Source organism: Astatotilapia calliptera, chromosome 15 (assembly GCF_900246225.1).
Source record: "Astatotilapia calliptera chromosome 15, fAstCal1.2, whole genome shotgun sequence".
Lineage (NCBI taxonomy): Eukaryota > Metazoa > Chordata > Actinopteri > Cichliformes > Cichlidae > Astatotilapia > Astatotilapia calliptera.
The window spans coordinates 14,212,923-14,229,760 of NC_039316.1; the positions used below are offsets into that span (position 1 = coordinate 14,212,923).

Sequence of the window (16,838 nt, forward strand, 5' to 3'; positions counted from 1 at the left end):
GCAATGACTCCATCAGAAGCCATGAGAAACACACAGCTGACTTGCTGATTTTCACTTCATGTTCTTGATTCAGTCTCAGCATTCACATTTACCCTTGGAACTGTGGGATTTGAGTCTGCCTGTTGCCACAAAATGCTCTCTATTAAAAGTATCAGAATATGCGATATGGAGGAGGAAGCTTGTTGCTCATAAATGTAGCAGTAGTTTTCTTCCAATAGTGAATATTTGCTTTTATGGAATAATTCAACTCTTCTGTGGTGGAAATGAATTTTATTCACACACATTCAACACTGAAGATCACAGCATGCACATACACTGATTTAGATCATCTATAAAAGAGGTTTCAAGATCATGTTTGAATTATCTTCTTTTATGAAATGCATTTACACTTCTATATTTTTTCACCTACATGCAGATTATAATCTAGCAGATCTAACAACAGAAAGGTCACAATATCAGTTTTGTCCAGAATCAACTGGACTTGGTCTTCTTAACTTTACATCAATGCTCAGAGTAACAATTCAAAATGTATGAACACTGCAAATGTCTTGAATAACCCCTCATTTCTTTATGTTTTGCCTCCAGTGAGCCAGACTTTCTTTAATTTTTACGTGGTTTTGAGCAATAGTTCTCCAGGCTTTTTCTTTGGTCACTTTTTCACTCATTTTCATTCATTCCAGTCCTTTTACCTGAACATTTTCAGAAGATTTTAATGATTTATTTGTTTTTAAAACTGACCTTTGAAAGTAGCTAACTCAGACAACTTTGCAAAGAACTGATTTTAAATGGCATCTTTAGGCACTGTTAATGACTCGCTGTTGCAAAACTGCAAAGATAAAACGGTTTGACAGTGCAATAAAAAAAGAAAACAAAATATTAAAAAATGTTCACTGAGAATTTTCATTCCCAAAGATCTATTAGCCAAATATTTAGCACTCACACAATTTAGCACTGTTATGTGTCTGTCAAAAAAGTGTAGGATAAAAGATGGACTGTATCTCAAAGTCATGTATTTAAGAAACAGGAAAAAAAAATCTCAGTATGAGTCTACTGTTCTCCAAAGTCTCATCAGAGGTGATTTAAGTAGAAGTGCTGCTCTCAAGAAGTCACACTTAAGGAACTGAAACACGGACCAAACAGGGAACAAACCAAATGACACAAGAAGTGGACTGAAAATCAGTGGAAGCAGGTCTTATGGAGTAATGAGTCCAAACTTGGAATATTTGATTTGAAATATTGGCAGTATATAAAAAAAAATGGAGGAGAAAGGTGCATTTCAGTGATGTTGGAATGTTTGCAAAAGTGATGCAATTGTGAACATTGTAAAGTACCATCAAATTTTTAACCACCATGCAGTGCCATTTAAAAAACAACAACATCTGAATGTCAATCTCTTCATTTTTAACATGACAATGATCTCAAGCAGACTACCGATGCATAAAAGCATACCTGGATAAAAAACACACAGTGAAACACTATCAGTCTTGGATTGCAATCCCCAGAACTCGGACCTCAACATTATTGAAGCAGCATGTGCCTGACAGACGACGAAGAAGCCTGGAGAGCTAAGACTTACTCCTGGAGACTTACTTACAAAGTTACAAGAAAGATGTAACGGTGGTCATACCAAATCTTGACTCTCAAGCTCATTTGAAATGTTAAGACTCTGTTTTCACCTCATATACTGTATTTTCATGCATGCTTGCATGTGTTTCAGAAAATCGCTGCAACTATTTCCTGTTTTCCAAGCAAAATATAAAGAAATAAGGGGTGGCTCAAGACGAGGGGTGTCCTGTAGGTTTTAGACGTCAACCTAGGTCAACACACCTGAATCAAATGATTAGTTAATCCAGGCCTCCAGAACTTCAAGACATGTTGAAGAGGTAATTTAGCCAGTTAAATCAGCTGTGTTGCATCAAGGACGCATCTAAAACCTGCAGGACACCGGCCCTTGAGGCCTGGAGTTGGACACCTCTGCTCTAGACCTTTGTACATTATTCTTCATTGACAGTTTTCAGAACAAACAAATAAAGAGAAAAAGAAAAAAAAGTACAATTTGTACGTTTATTGGATCCTAATATACCTTACAAGCCTTTTAAGACTAACAGAAAATGAAAAACAGCGTGCCTATTTTTATTTGTACTGTAAACTATGTTTGACAAGTACAGAAGGGAAAATATCTGCTCATACATTATTTTAATCCAGGAATAAATACAAAGAAGAACTCGCAGCTGTTCTTTAACGTGACTGACTTAAGCTATTAGCAAATTTTTGCCTTTATCCATCTTCACCTCCTATAGGCCTTCCAGTAGCCTTTTCACTGAACAAATCACACCAGACACACTACAGATGACCCCCAGACTCAGAATACCCACATCTATCAGTCGGGCCTTCACAGTAAGGCGGCTCCACTGCAGTCTAAGGTGAAATAAACACGGCAGTATGAGTGTCATTGCCGCCCCGGTCACGCTTCCTGTCAGACCCATCAACAGGGAGAACCTGGGCACCAGCAAAGCCAGCAAGTATGATGTCATCAACAAGGCGCCGCGGACCACAAGTGCAGGACGAGATACAGCTTGACCTCGGTGTTTGGAGTAAGACGACATGGCAGCATCTGAAGGGATTAAACCAGAGAAGTTGAAAAGATATACAGTGGTAACTGGTAACTGGTTTATATTCACTATCAAAGAAGCTTTTGTTGTTTGGTCTTTCAATTTATGGATCACTGAATAAGTGGGTGTTACTCAACCACAGCCATTAGATTTGGTTGGATTACAGTTGGGGTTGCGAAACATCCTACTCTGACTCATTGTTTTCCACCTGCACCTGCGTGGTGACTTTAATTACTAAATGACTGGAAACTGTTAGCCATGCATCATTAAATCATCATTGAGTAGTGTGATGACTACATAACTGTTGACAGTCAACTATGAAAGGTTTAGCTATGGTGACCCATCACCAGTATGTTGAAAGTTGGCACGTGTTGTAGGTTACTTTTAGCCTAATTTGTAGGGTTTTCCTTATTAAATTTGACTTACTGTAATTTTTTTCTTACTTCAAATGGTTACACTAATATCATTAGTGTAACTCTCTGTTAGTCATGTGTTCAATCGTGGCTGAACGTATTGGAAGTATTTTTAGCTATTCACTGTCTGATCATATTTCTCACAGCATCAAAATGCACTAAGCCTTTAAATACATCTGCTGACACTGTTTAGTCACTGTAACTGCTTCTATTTCCTAAAAGGCTGTCACATTGATTTACCAAAACTGCCTTCTTGGGAATCATAGTTTTACTTGTTATAGACTCTTTTGACAGTAGGCATTTTGAAGTGCCATTACAGGGTAAACAAAGGTGTATTTACTAACAGCAGCACTGTGTAGTACTGTTTCATTGAGACAATCCAGTGTTCTGGTTTTGTGCATGCTAGCTCACTGGAATGGCTTTGACACTCCAAACAGAACAGGCTGTTATTAATTAAATCCACATTTAACCCGCTATTATCATACGAAAATGGCCTCTGTTAAATGGCCCCATGTGGGAAGCAAGGTGGACACCAACTACAGGCATGGGTGGCTAAAAAGCCATCTCAGCTGGGTGCTCATAAATTGTCTTAGGCAGACTTGGTTTAAAGGGTTTATAGAAACAGGTTGCTATTTTTGACATCTGGGCTAATGTAGTCTTTCGTTCAAGAGTAACCTCACAGCATGAGGTGAAATACGACTGATCTGTATTTACTGGCATTTGAAAGGGTAAGCGTTAAGTTTGAGCTTGTCTTTTATGGGCCAAAATATCTGGAAGAAATCACAGCTTGATAAAGCAACATGTGACCTGCATGCTCTGCAGACTTTACAGTGGATTTATGGTTCCTTGTTAGCTCCCAAGCATGCTTTTTTTAAATTAAAAAAGGCTAAACTAGGCTAAACCTAAGGACCAACACCCCCACATATATTTGACACTAACTCCTGGTGACAAACAGACATCCACAACATGTAAACGTGGGTCTGCAAAGCCCAGTGTGCCACCTGCAGACTACCAGAGCACTACTGCCTTTAATCGCAGTAGCTTATGAACATTTGAACATCTTTTTAATTTCAGTGACCCACTGTTAGTTTTAGTATGTACTGAGACAGCACTAGGGGTTATGTTTGGGTTTTCTTTTGGTTTTACCTCTGAGCACACATGTTTGCAGTATTTCAGCAGCAGCATAGAATGGCAGAGGGTAGGACAGTTGGGCTTTAGCCAGCAGGCACAAATTGACTAGAGGTCGTAGGTCAGAGGGTAGATTGTCTGTGATGACCTCACTGGTTTCTGGTCCCCAGGTTAACACCGCCTAATGGAGGAAGAAAACAATCAGCCAGTCTGTTTGTCAACTTATCAGTTATATCAAACCTTAATTGCGAGATACAATTTCTGCTCTGTTTAAACGTGCATGTGTATTAACAGCAAAATAATAAGAATGAAAAGCTTTAAGCAAGGGAAGTGCTACTGCAAACTCACATGCTAATGTTACAAACTTAAAAACCCGCTTTTGACCATCATTTAACTGAAGCTTGTTAGCCTGTGCAATCATATGTTTTCCAAGTTGTCACTAACCATTAGGGAAAACATAGTTTTCATGATGCAAGCTGCTCCATGGGTCCACCCCAGCATGACATTAAACTGTCCCCTGTCTTCCATACTACCCTCTAGAGGAGGGAGGAAGATCTGCGAGGTATAGGAGAAGATGATGACACCGACGGAAACGAGGAAGTCCTCTGGATCCACAGAGAGAGACAGAGAGGACCAAGACCAGCTGCTGGCGCAACTCAAACAGTACAGCATGACCAATAGGCTGTGAGTGAGACAAAATAAAAGCTAATGAGAACTGATTAATTAAAAATTTATCAGCACAGTGATAAACACACACAACAAAGTGGGGCGTAAAAATCCTAATTACGCCGAGAGGAAGAACAAAGTGATGAACTGCAGAAAAGAAAAACACAACAAATAAAGGCAGAAATTATTAACGGGGTAATAAATTAAACTCTCTGAAGGAGACAGTTTAATCAAAGTCTATCAGCAACATCTTAAACTATTTTAGCCCACTACACAAATGAAAAAAACACTAATAATTGTACCGGATGACACTTTAGAAATGCATTAATTTTAAGAAAGTACATGTAATAGTATGAGAATAGTTTAATTTACAGATTTACCATAAATCACTAAACTCTGAATTCAACACACTGTACTGTAGTTTGATACAAATGAGTCATACTAACTGATGTCATCATATCTTATTCATCCAGTCTACCTAATAAAAAAAAATGGATATATTGATGTTGATATTCAACCAGTTACACCAAAGCACTTTATGATTACATGGTTTTAATTACACGATGAATTAATCTAACCAGCACTGCCAAAGAGTGGAGTGAAAACCCAGGCTTTACAATTTCTGTTTTTCATGAACTGAAAGTCAAAGTGTGTGCTTTAAAAGATCAGACAGCTGTAAGAACCCTGGCAGCTCATAGACGCAACTCCGTGCTTCTTTTCTCATGCAAGACACCTGGTGTTAGAAATAAATCAAACAAGCAGGAACAGCGGCGTGTAGCAGGTGAGAGCAGACGACTTAAACAGCAGCAGCTGCACCGCGATCACACGAGCGAGAATGAGAGAGCAATTTAGACAGCGCGCCTTCCTCTCTTGATTAAAATGATTGGTGAGTTTTTAAGGCGATCAGGTCAGCCAGTACAAATTTGCTGGAGTGTTGGGACAAATGAGTTGCTTCTTTTATTCTGTCACCTGATAAGTATGTGAGCCAGGGAACAGAGGAGGCTGAGAGTGGAAACTGGTCTGAGATCAGTCAGAAGCAGACAGGGCAGAAGAAACACCAGAGACACGAGTGAACACACTGATCGAGGAACAGCCACCCAGGACAAACTGTCAAACAACAGGCTTGTAGAGACGAGTAGATAGAGGGTACAGGTCATCAAAAGTTCAATGACCTGAAAGACAGCACAGACGTATATTTTTACTTCATATATTTACTGTATATTGTAAGAAAGTAAATAAATGGCCTTTTTCTGGATACACATATAATATTAGTGCATCTTAAATATTGTTAGATTTTGAGTTATCTAAAAGTTAAGTAGTTTCAGGTTTTTTTCAGTCTAGAATGATGTAATTTCACTATCTTCTAGTGCAACTCAGTTTGAATAAAGATTCTTTTTGAATTCTCTCAAAAGTGACAATATTTTAAGACTCTGCCACAAACTTAGAAGATTGTTTGATTGCTTCATCTGCTTTAAAGAAAAGTTTCGAGTTCATACGTTATATTGCAGAGCAAAAAGAAAAAAAAGGAAAATAAAGGACTGTGTTACAGTTGAAGGCGTGTTACCTGAGCTACATTTACCATCAGACCTCCAACTCCAGACCAATTCGGCCACAGTCCTTTGCAGCAGGCCTCCATAATGTCCTGATAGCTGGTTCGGACCCGGACCTTTGAAACTGACCCAGACCCACCACTGAAATATACCAAAAATATACCAAAAACAACTATTTAACAGAACTAGTAATGGCCTCATTACTTTGTTAAAATGCTTGTGTATTTGGTAAATGTAACAGTTCCCTTAAGTATCTCATAAAACCAGACACTTAAGGTTACTTTTAGTAATGGGCTCACAACAGGCACTGTCATATTGATATTGATAACAATGTGAAAGAAACTCTACCTCATTTCTTCTTCATATAAACAGGACACCAGGGTTCTTCCTGTGTGGTTACAGACCCACGCTGAAAGAACCAACAGGACCAGACCCACATAACCTGACTGCACCAGGGCGAAGGGCAAACCCAGCACAAAGATACCCTTTGAGAAAAGAAAAAGTGCATTTAAAAAAATGTAGGTTTACGAGTAGGCTAAGAAAAGCTCGAAATGACAGACGAATCAAAAACAGCTTAGATGTTCATGTAAGATCATGTAAGGGTGAAATTTCTGGCTTAATCTGCATGTCGTTACTTCATCTTTGAAGGGAGAAATTTACTCAAAATAAAACAAACTTTGATGGTGGGTTTTGTTTCTGTTTTTCAGTGTATAAATTGTGCATAGTCACACATCACAGATGCACATTTTCAGTGAAAGTTCAGGCCAAAATCAAATTTGCACATTTTAAAGATCATCTTAAATGAAACCGCTCACATCAGGAGGTTTTTTTTAATACATGTGAATTCTACCAAGCTAGATAATTCAGAAATAAACAACCTAGATCGATAAAGTACACTACAACCCAGAGGGTAATTTCTTCTTTGTGTGCACACAAAGCTAAATTATAGACAGAAAGAAGGTGGGGGAATATCATTATCTTAGAAAATAATCCACCTTGAGATGACTGTTCTCATGAGATGGTACCATAAAAATAAAATTCCATTAAAAAATGTAATTGAAAGGTTTGATATTATTATAAAGAATATATCAGCATTACTGAAATTCATGCAATAATCATCATCATGAGACCCCAAAGACAAGAAATCTTAGTCAAAGTTAGATTAGGATCGTGCATACATACGTTAAAATATATTTTTTTTAATGTGAAAATTCACAACCTAAAGTGGAAACTGAAGAGCAAAGGATGGCTGAGGAGAAGAGCGAGAGCAAAGAGATGAAAGGACTCTTCATGGTTGGATGATGAGGAGGCGAGAGAAGAGTTTTGGCTGGATGCCTGGAGAGTCTGAGGATGCAGGAGACCAGCAGGAGCAGAAGGAAGAGTAGAGTCGAGCTTTGGCCCATCACCAAGGGAAAATGTAAGTCACTGCCAGAGAGGGAAGATGGAGGAGAGGGAATGGAGGTGAAAGTGGGAGGTGAGGAAAAGAAAAGAAAAAACAGGGAGACTAGGGAGGAGGAGAAGGACACAGACAGGAGAGAAGGTTGGAAGGAGAGGTGCAGCCTCAGCGCCAGAGAGCATGAGGTTGGATGATGGAAGATCAGAGGAGACAACAAGCTACTTTGATGGAGTTGCTGTGTTTTGAATGTTGGAACACGGAGATATGCAGACTCACTGAAAGAGTTGTGGAAGCACATCACAGAGCAGACATAAGCACACACTGTGGATGCATAAACAGACAGAGACACATTCTCTCTCTTTCAAGTTGCTATTTTGTAACTGGTGACTGTTAGGCATATGCTGATAGAGCTTTGATGTTCAAATGGAGCTGCTGGGGATGAAAGCAGTTTGAGAGGAATCTGACGCTCAAGTATTTGATTTCATCTCCCCGCCGCTCTCACTGCACTTCTGTTTCTCTGTGTTTTTGCCAGCTAATTCCTAATTGGTTACTCTGAGTACAACCAAAAGCAGCTTCCAATCACAAAGGGGTACAATAAAGGAAGAAACAAATCCCTGATTGGCTCGAGAGAAGCTGTAGAAGAAGTTTTACCCCTACCCCCTTTTATTCTGCCACAATATGACAACTCTAGTATCTTCTATTTACCCAATACTACCTTTATACTCTTTCATATCTTACACAGGAAGCATTGGCAAAACAGTGAGAGTTCTTTGGCATTACATGCTAATAGAATAAAGTTTATTGCACATTCACTGCACCATGCCTGGACTTCTGAGTTAGATTTCAGCTCCTGCCCCTCAGGTCATGGCCAGTATTTTATGCATGGACATGCCTAGTTGGCAAAAAGTGACAGAGAAATGTCTTATTTTCTGCCATGGGGGGATTAGATGATGCTGAAACAGGCAGGTTTGACATTTAAATAACTGAAAGTGACTTTTTTTAAAACCAGGAACAAAGAACTGTTCTCAAGTTCAATCAAACCTGCATTAGAAAAATCAATAAAACAACAAATGGATGTGCCTAATTCATGCATTTGCTGTTTTTCTCTTTTCACTTTATTAGGAACAGGGAGATGCTCATTGAATCTAATGACACGGCATATGCAACTCGATGGATTTAGGCATGAAGAAGTTGTCAAGATTATCTGTGGACGTTTAAATCAAGCCTTTAAATAAGCAAGAAAGGTGATTTGAAGTGATATGTAATGTCAGATGGTTGTTGGTGTCTGAGTATGGCCCATCTGGTTTGAGCTGACAAGAAAGCAACAGCAATTTGTAATTCATTTGTTGCAACCAACGTATGCAGAAGAGTGTCTCTGAATCCACAATACATCGAACCTTCAAGCGGGCAGGCTACGGCAGCGGAAGACCACACCATGTGCAAATCCTGTTGGTTGAGAAGATTAAACTGAGTCTAAAATTCACATGGGGCTACAAAATTGGTCATTGGTCTAATGAGTCACAATTTCTGTTGTGTCATTGGTATATATAGAATTGAATACATTGAATATAATTAGAATTTGGTACAAATAACATGGGTGGTTGTATTTTAATGGTGTAATGGTAAATGGTAAATGGCCTGTATTTATATAGCGCTTTACTAGTCCCTAAGAACCCCAAAGCGCTTTACATATCCAGTCATCCACCCATTCACACACTGGTGATGGCAAGCTACATTGTAGCCACAGCCACCCTGGGGCGCACTGACAGAGGCGAGGCTGCCGGACACTGGCGCCACCGGGCCCTCTGACCATCACCAGTAGGCAACGGGTGAAGTGTCTTGCCCAAGGACACAACGACCGAGACTGTCCAAGCCGGGGCTCGAACCGGCAACCTTCCGATTACGAGGCGAACTCCCAACTCTTGAGCCACGATCGCCCCACGTAGGTAGTACTTTCTTGGCACTCTTAGGCCCTTTAGTAGTTTAAATACTATAGACTACCTGAGTGTTGTTGCTGACTATGTCCATCTCACTATGCAAAGCATGATGGCTGCTTACAGCAGGATAACGCATCATGTTACAAAGCTCAAATCATCTCAAAGTGATGTTTCAGGTTTTTTCTCAGCATGACAATAAGCTCACTGTACTAAAATAGCCCCCACAGTCACCATATCTTAATCCAACAGAGCACCTCAGGGATGTGGTGGAGTGCGAGATTGACATGGATGTGCAGCTGACAAATATGCCGCAACTGCGTGATGCTATCATGTCAGTATTGACTAATGAACTAAAATGCCTGAGGAGCATTTCCAGCAGCTGAAGACAAAAGGGGGTCAAATCTAGTACTAGAAAGGTGTACCTAATAAAGTGACTGGTGAATATATGTATTATTATATTATCATATATTTCTTTAGCAAAGACTTACGAGTTGGTAAGTTCACTTGTTTAAGATGGCTTGATGTTCATATTTTTCAGTTATGGTTCTTTTTAGAGTAAATCACGATATATCTAGACTGAAAAACATATTTGATTTATAGAGTATCTATATTGTAACTGAAAAGTCACATGAGCGTGTAGTGTTGCTCAGTGAGTTCGTTGTCATGTTGTAGACAGAAGTTTATAGAGTGTCTGCATACGATTAGCCTATTCATCGGTAAACAATCAGCTATAGTCGTTATTTTTGATTTATCATTTCACTGATCGTTTAAAACTTGAAATGTAAAAATCTGATGCAATTAGTTCATTAAGAGCATTTTTTTAAACGGGGCGAATGAAAAACAGACATTCAGTTTGTAGCATCCCAATAAGTTTTTAATCTAAGCAAAGCAAAAGAATAAAGGAACAGATCCTCCTTTTCTCAACCATCTTTCCAAAACAGAACGAGTACATTTATTCCCCTCTGGCTTCTGTTTAGATCAGAAAATCACGACGACTTAAATTTTTCAGTGTGGCTTAAAGTAAAATATCACTTGTAAACAGAAAGCGTGTCAGTCGCAGCCATTCTTATTCTCAATAACATAAGGCCCATATCTCTAATTTGAAACGAAGACACACAAACTGGAGCTGCCTCATTAACAATCAGATTGGAAATCAAACTGAGTTTCATTATTCCCATGTCAGGAGCCTTGAGAGCTGGAGCTGGTTTTTGCATTTTGGCAGCAAATTTACTTTCTAATAAAAACTTTATTAAGCTGGCAGACAGTCAATTATATTGGCATCAATAAACCACCACAGGAAAGTACATATTTTCTTTTTAGCCTTGATAGGAGATAAAAGTGCTGTTCTTTTCCCATTATTTAGACATTTGTTAGCCAAACATCAGCTCTGTGATTAATGCCATAATATTTCTTTACACACCACAGATATCCTTTGTCTTTGATCGCTGCCATGTGATTGTTCGTCGCTGTTCAATATTTTAGTATCCAGTGAATATTAAACCATAACCTGACCGTCTGTAACCTCAAGTGAAAGCATTACTGAGCAGTTCATTTAGTCAAGGTCGCTGATTGAGACAGAGGGCTGCAGGTAATGAACAACCTATAAAACATTAACCAATCCAACAACCCTGGAAAGTGTTTGTGCTGAGGTAAAAACACGCTACATAAAAAGTATTCAGATCACACTGGGGTTTGGAGCTAAAATAAATAGCTGGGAGCATTTAAAAAGCCATAGCTTTAAATAAGCAATTTTAATCAGTAATACAGTATATATCACAAGCTGAATTTTCACTGGAGACCAGGATTCTGTGGCTTGCTTGGCACAGAAACCGAGTCTCTAAGGAAAACTGGAATTAAAAAAAATCTGGCACTCAGATATAGACTGCCGTAAACAAACCAAGCACATAAAATACTTCTCTACTAAAAATCATGTGCTAGAATATGTGTTATGTGCTTATACAACGGGGTTAACAGTAAGAGTTTCGAGCAATCGAACACAAAAGCATCTGATGCAAATGTACCTCCGCTCCCGAAGGAACATGTTTGCATCTTAATTAGTCAGCATTTACCTGCATATGACTGTGTATGGATGCATACACAGTATTCCTACCCTAATGTCATAAAGCATTCTCTATGGCTCCGGTGACACTGTTCAATTACACCAGAGTTATTCAGTTAAAACACACGTGCACACACACACGCATTTACGTGAATGCAGTGGTTGAATAGAGCCCAGCATTTAGAGCAAGAGAAGCTATTAGCATTACTGCCACGAGGACACGCTGTGACCGGTGAACTGCCATTTTTTAAAAAACGATTTTATCCACAGTTAATTTAATTATCAAGGCTCGCAAGTGCCTGACAAACAGCCTGCAAGACAAAAGAAAGCATTGTTCAGTAATATAAAAACACAAAAGGAGTAAATGAAATAGGCTGCTTCATGCTTTTTGAATGACGTGTGCAGCTTAACACCTTCACAGTTGGCATTTCGAGTTGTCATTTTTCAGAGGAAAAATAGATGTGGTGCATTTTCAGCTGCACTTAACAAAAGATGTGTTATCAGAAGACAAACATGAGGGCTTTCTTTAAAGTCCTGTTTGAATGCTGCCGCTTTAAATGCTGAAACACTGACTCAAAAATCTGAATTGAGTAAAAGCACTCAATAACTGGATTAAATAACTTTGACTAATGTCTTTTCATAACTGGATAAGTCATACTAGCAACATGCTGAGTTATTGCATTCATTCGGCAGGGAACAAATCAAGGATTGTGTGTCTGTAGCTGTAGGAAAGGTTGATTGGCATGATACAGGTGCGTGAAAGTTATAAAAGTGGAAGTCTGAAAAATGTGCTGCATTGTAACGACCTAAATTATCTGTATTGCTGCTTTACTGCTTTTTTTTAAATCACTTACATGAGGTATGGCATCATGAACTTCTAAAGCAGGGCATAAGAACTGTTATATTTTCTTTTAGGGAAAGCATTTTAACCATGCATGTGTGTATTAGTGTACCTGTATAGCATTGGTGATGTTCCAGCCAGCCTCCCAGGCTGTGATGGTGGGAGAGGGGTTCAGACCCAGGGTGCAGGTTTCAGGGCTCTGAACTGAAGTAACCAAACTCATGCTTCCACTCTGTTTTTCAAGGCGTGTACAGAGCTGAGACGTCCCTTCTACGGGTTTCTCCCCCTCTTGATTCTTCTCTACATCTCCTGAAACTCTCCATTTTACCACTTTCCCTCTAGGAAGCCCAGATGGTCTGATGGACTTCTTCTTGTTCCCCTGGTTCTGGTTGGAACCTTGATTCTCCCAACTCTCGCTTCCCATCTTTTCACCTTGCATCTCAGATAATCTTTTTTCTTTTTCATAGTTTCTGGTATTTTCCAACCAAAAGGGCTCTTCAGTAGAGACAGCGGAAGTTATGGTGAAGGTCTTGGTTCCAGTGGAGATTACAGTAGCCCTGGTTTCTTTAAAGGCTGGGCTTTCCCATCCTAAGGGGCTGGTGGCTCCGTTATGAGCTGCTATAGAGGGCTCATCTTTGCGTCTGTCTTCTCTTGATGACGGTCTGCTGTTTATTCTGTCATCAAAATGTGGATTAATATTGCTTGTGATGTTGTTAAAGGCTGATCTGTTGTCCTCACAGTAACTTCGGTTTAACTCATCACTCTGGGTCAAAACCAGCATCTCTTCATCTCCTTGAAAGAACCTGTAAATCAAAACCTCCTTTGAGAGCTCATGATTCCTCCCCCATCTTTCATTTTACAAAGAACTTCTAAATAATTTTTTACTCCTCCAGAGGTTCCACACATATTCAGACAGATAACAAAATAGGAAAAATATCAAGAAGTATGAAAATAAATCTCAAACCGTCAATAAAGTTATATCAGTTGTGAGAAAATGAATCTATAAAAGTTCACGAAAGTTATGTTATTATATGTATAACATTACTGTAAAATATAGTTCATTTTTAAAGTGAATTTATATAAATAAATATATCTCATGATGTCACTAACCTTGTTGTTCGGTCCAGGTGCAGCCTCGACATAGCCCATCCCCACAGAGACCCAGCAGCACTCCAGGGCTGCTCAGGCCCACGAGCCCAGTGAAGAGAGCCCATCTTCAGCCTTCGTGTCTGCAGAGTAAGCCTCTCTGTCTTTGGAGGTCTTAGCCTCCGGGGGAGCTTAACTCACACTGGACACATAAACAAGCCCAAACAAAAATTCTCACCCAAACACACACAAATACAGGAGTAACATATTCACTCAAATTAGCACATCTGTGTAAGTACTCAGAGTCACAGGTGTGTGAATTGACTGACAGGTTGATGAGCTGTAACATTATAATATGCCAGTGCTTTCAGCGGGGAAGAAGTAAACAGCTCTAATGGCCCTGAGTACACTCAGGGAGTGGAGGCCATTGTAAACAAGTAAACAAGAAACACCCTGAATTCCCGTAGACAACCCTACACCACTACATTTACATTTGTCTTACTGCTGCCAAACAGCAGTAAGATAAAGTAATTTATTCTATCCTAATTTATCATTTATGTTTATAACATTGTATTTGAAAATTGCTTTAATTCCAGCCTTAGTCTAATCCTTCTTTTTACCCAACATATGGAGGTACCAACACCTCTAGTTACCAAATATCGTGCATCTTTAACTTTAATGTGCAGGCCATATGTATGTATCAGCGTCTCTGATTGTTTCAACAGATGGAGCTTCGTGTTGTTTCACATCTCACTTCATTCTTTAAACTACAAGCAGTTTTTTTTTAACTTAAAACTTTTTTTTGTCCACAAATAAGTAAAATTGTAAAATAAACTGATAACAGTACATGGCTTCCCCTTATTTAAAGTCTCTCCAGTTTATCTGTGATTTAATGTTGTTTTGCCCCAGAGTGTGGTAAGTTTTATGGGGCAGCAGGAGGAGCCATAGAACAGTAGAGCACATCTGGACACGTGTGGACCAGAACTTCTGGCTTTTCTGGTACTGTCTGTGAACCACTACTTTTCAAACTTTTCCCTCTGCTTCTCCTCTTCTCAGAACTGATGTAACACTTCACTGGCTTTGTAGCATCTGTCTGAGTGTTCTTGTCTTGAAGAACACATTTTGGTTACAAGACCGCTCATTTGGATGTAGTGTTGTTGTTTTTTTCACCTGCATCTCCCTAGGAAGGTTTCATATTCCATTCCCATCTCCCCCACCCTTGCTCCCGCCACAACTTTTAGAGAGGAGGAGAAACGAGAGGAAGAGGAGGAGGAGAAGAAAAAGAAGAAGAAGAGAGAGTTTGGATCAACTTCTGTTAAAACTTTTCTGGCGTTCAACTCAACATTGAGCCGCGCGAGAGGACGCCGCGGACCCCACATCGCGCGCGCGGCAGGCTACACCATTGCAACTCAGACAGGACAAAATGAAGTTGCTTCTGCTCGTACTTACGACCGCGTTGCTATGGCAACACTGCCAAGCCCAGCAGAGGGGTAAGTCATCAGCGACTGATAGATAATCGATACGCCGATACCCGGCGCTCTCTGCTGGAGTTCTTTACACAGAACCCCCAGAGCTCATTCGGCTGTGGCTGTTTCAGCGTGTCCCTTAATGAACCACTCAGTCAGTAATTAGATACACCTTTTAACTTCCGGCTATCAGTTCAGTATATTTTGTATCGGTTTAGTTGCGAAGAAGCCTGCCTTTACTGGCTGCAGCTTTACTTTGTTTTCAATAAACAAAAGGGAGGGGAAAGTGTGTGAAAATCATTCAAAGCCTACACGTTTGTCAATGAGCACAGCCGCCTGCTTTAGCCCTAAGTTAATACTAGCACTTGATGAAAATATGTTTATGGTGGGATTTATGCCCGCTTTGTCTCTTCAATCTGATATTGAAAAAAAAAAGAGAAACACAAGTTTAATGGGTCAGAGACTTACTGGTGGATTTCGTATTATTTTTAGCCACATAAATCAAATTAAGTGCTTGACCTTAAACATAATTGACCCTGGCTTAGCTGTACTGTTATGTGTTAGACAGATGTCACTTGGCTTGCTCTTTTGCAGTTACTGCTGCAAAACAGCATACACTGAGTTTATGATGATCCATGTCACTGAGTTTCACAAAATACAGCCTTCCTAGTATAGAGTCCTTCTTTTTCTTTCATAAAGTTTATGTTCCACCTACTGCAACATCATCAGAAACTTATTTATTTATTTTCAATCAAAAGTCACATTTCTTTGGTCTCCTGTCACTGTAAATATAGACAATGTGTATATAGGCAATACTTTGTAGATGCACAAAGTGACACATTTACATCTAAGCACACAAATACAAGACCTACGCATCCGTAGCAATGCGTAACATATGTGCACTATTAAAAGTAATGTCTCTTTGGTCAGAGGGCCCGGTGGCGCCAGTGTCCGGCAGCCTCGCCTCTGTCAGTGCGCCCCAGGGTGGCTGTGGCTACAATGTAGCTTGCCATCACCAGTGTGTGAATGTGTGAGTGAATGGGTGGATGACTGGATATGTAAAGCGCTTTGGGGTCCTTAGGGACTAGTAAAGCACTATATAAATACAGGCCATTTACCATTCTTTTCTTCTTTTTTTCTATTCTGTAACTCACCTCCAGCCCCAGCTTTAAGGGCTCTTAGCAAGTTACAGCATTAGGCAGGGCCGGTTGACCTCACCTGGGAAAACCAGCAGTTTCTAGTTTACTTATTCACACTTCAGGGGCAAAAAATAGTACTGTTTGGTCAAAGCCACTGGGATCTCATAGAAAACATTGACAAAGTCTGGAAAGTAAGGCTAGTAGCGCTTTCACCCAGGAGACTGCGGTTTATGTCCTGCTTTTTTCTAATTCTAATTTTCACTTCCTTCAAAAAAATGAATGAATGTACTAAAAAGCCATGCTAGTTTTTATTTCACATATTGATTTTGCAGTATGACTTTAATATTTTGTCAGAAAACCCAATATAACAGAGATTAATTGAATACCATTACAACTTTACGGTTAGAAAAATCATCTCTAAATCTTTTTAAAACATTATGTGTTTGCAGAACCAATGCTCTTAATACAGTACTAAAAAAATAATTTTTTTGAACATTTTTGGTGATATAAAGATTGTCCTAAATAATAGGAAACTGATGCTAACA

The 16,838-nt window shown here is 39.5% G+C and overlaps 2 protein-coding genes across 8 annotated transcripts in view; one reads left to right on the forward strand and one right to left on the reverse strand.

The window, feature by feature from the left end:
• Positions 1-2,044: 2,044 nt before the first annotated feature.
• Positions 2,045-16,077, reverse strand: LOC113037303 (vesicular inhibitory amino acid transporter-like). 2 transcript variants are annotated; one of them, XM_026194244.1, is made up of 9 exons: positions 15,138-16,077; positions 13,713-13,890; positions 12,715-13,405; positions 6,718-6,854; positions 6,399-6,510; positions 5,789-5,991; positions 4,598-4,835; positions 4,172-4,334; positions 2,045-2,614 (listed from the first exon to the last, which is right to left on the reverse strand). In XM_026194244.1, the coding sequence occupies exons 2-9, from the start codon at positions 13,814-13,816 to the stop codon at positions 2,295-2,297; spliced, it is 1,968 nt and encodes a 655-aa protein (XP_026050029.1). In that variant the 5' UTR covers positions 13,817-13,890; positions 15,138-16,077; the 3' UTR covers positions 2,045-2,294. The 2 variants fall into 2 exon arrangements, with proteins under 2 accessions (XP_026050029.1, XP_026050028.1); XM_026194243.1 differs by having other exon boundaries at positions 6,384-6,510.
• The window catches only part of lama2 (laminin, alpha 2), a 231,551-nt gene continuing 229,404 nt past the window's right edge, over positions 14,692-16,838 (forward strand). For 5 of the 6 annotated variants that reach the window (XM_026194236.1, XM_026194237.1, XM_026194239.1 and 2 more), the window contains exon 1: positions 14,693-15,178. In XM_026194236.1, coding sequence (XP_026050021.1) covers positions 15,112-15,178 — 67 coding nt within the window. In that variant the 5' untranslated portion in view covers positions 14,693-15,111. Of the gene's footprint in view, positions 15,179-16,838 lie in introns of all 6 variants that reach the window. The other variant, XM_026194235.1, reaches the window with a different exon arrangement.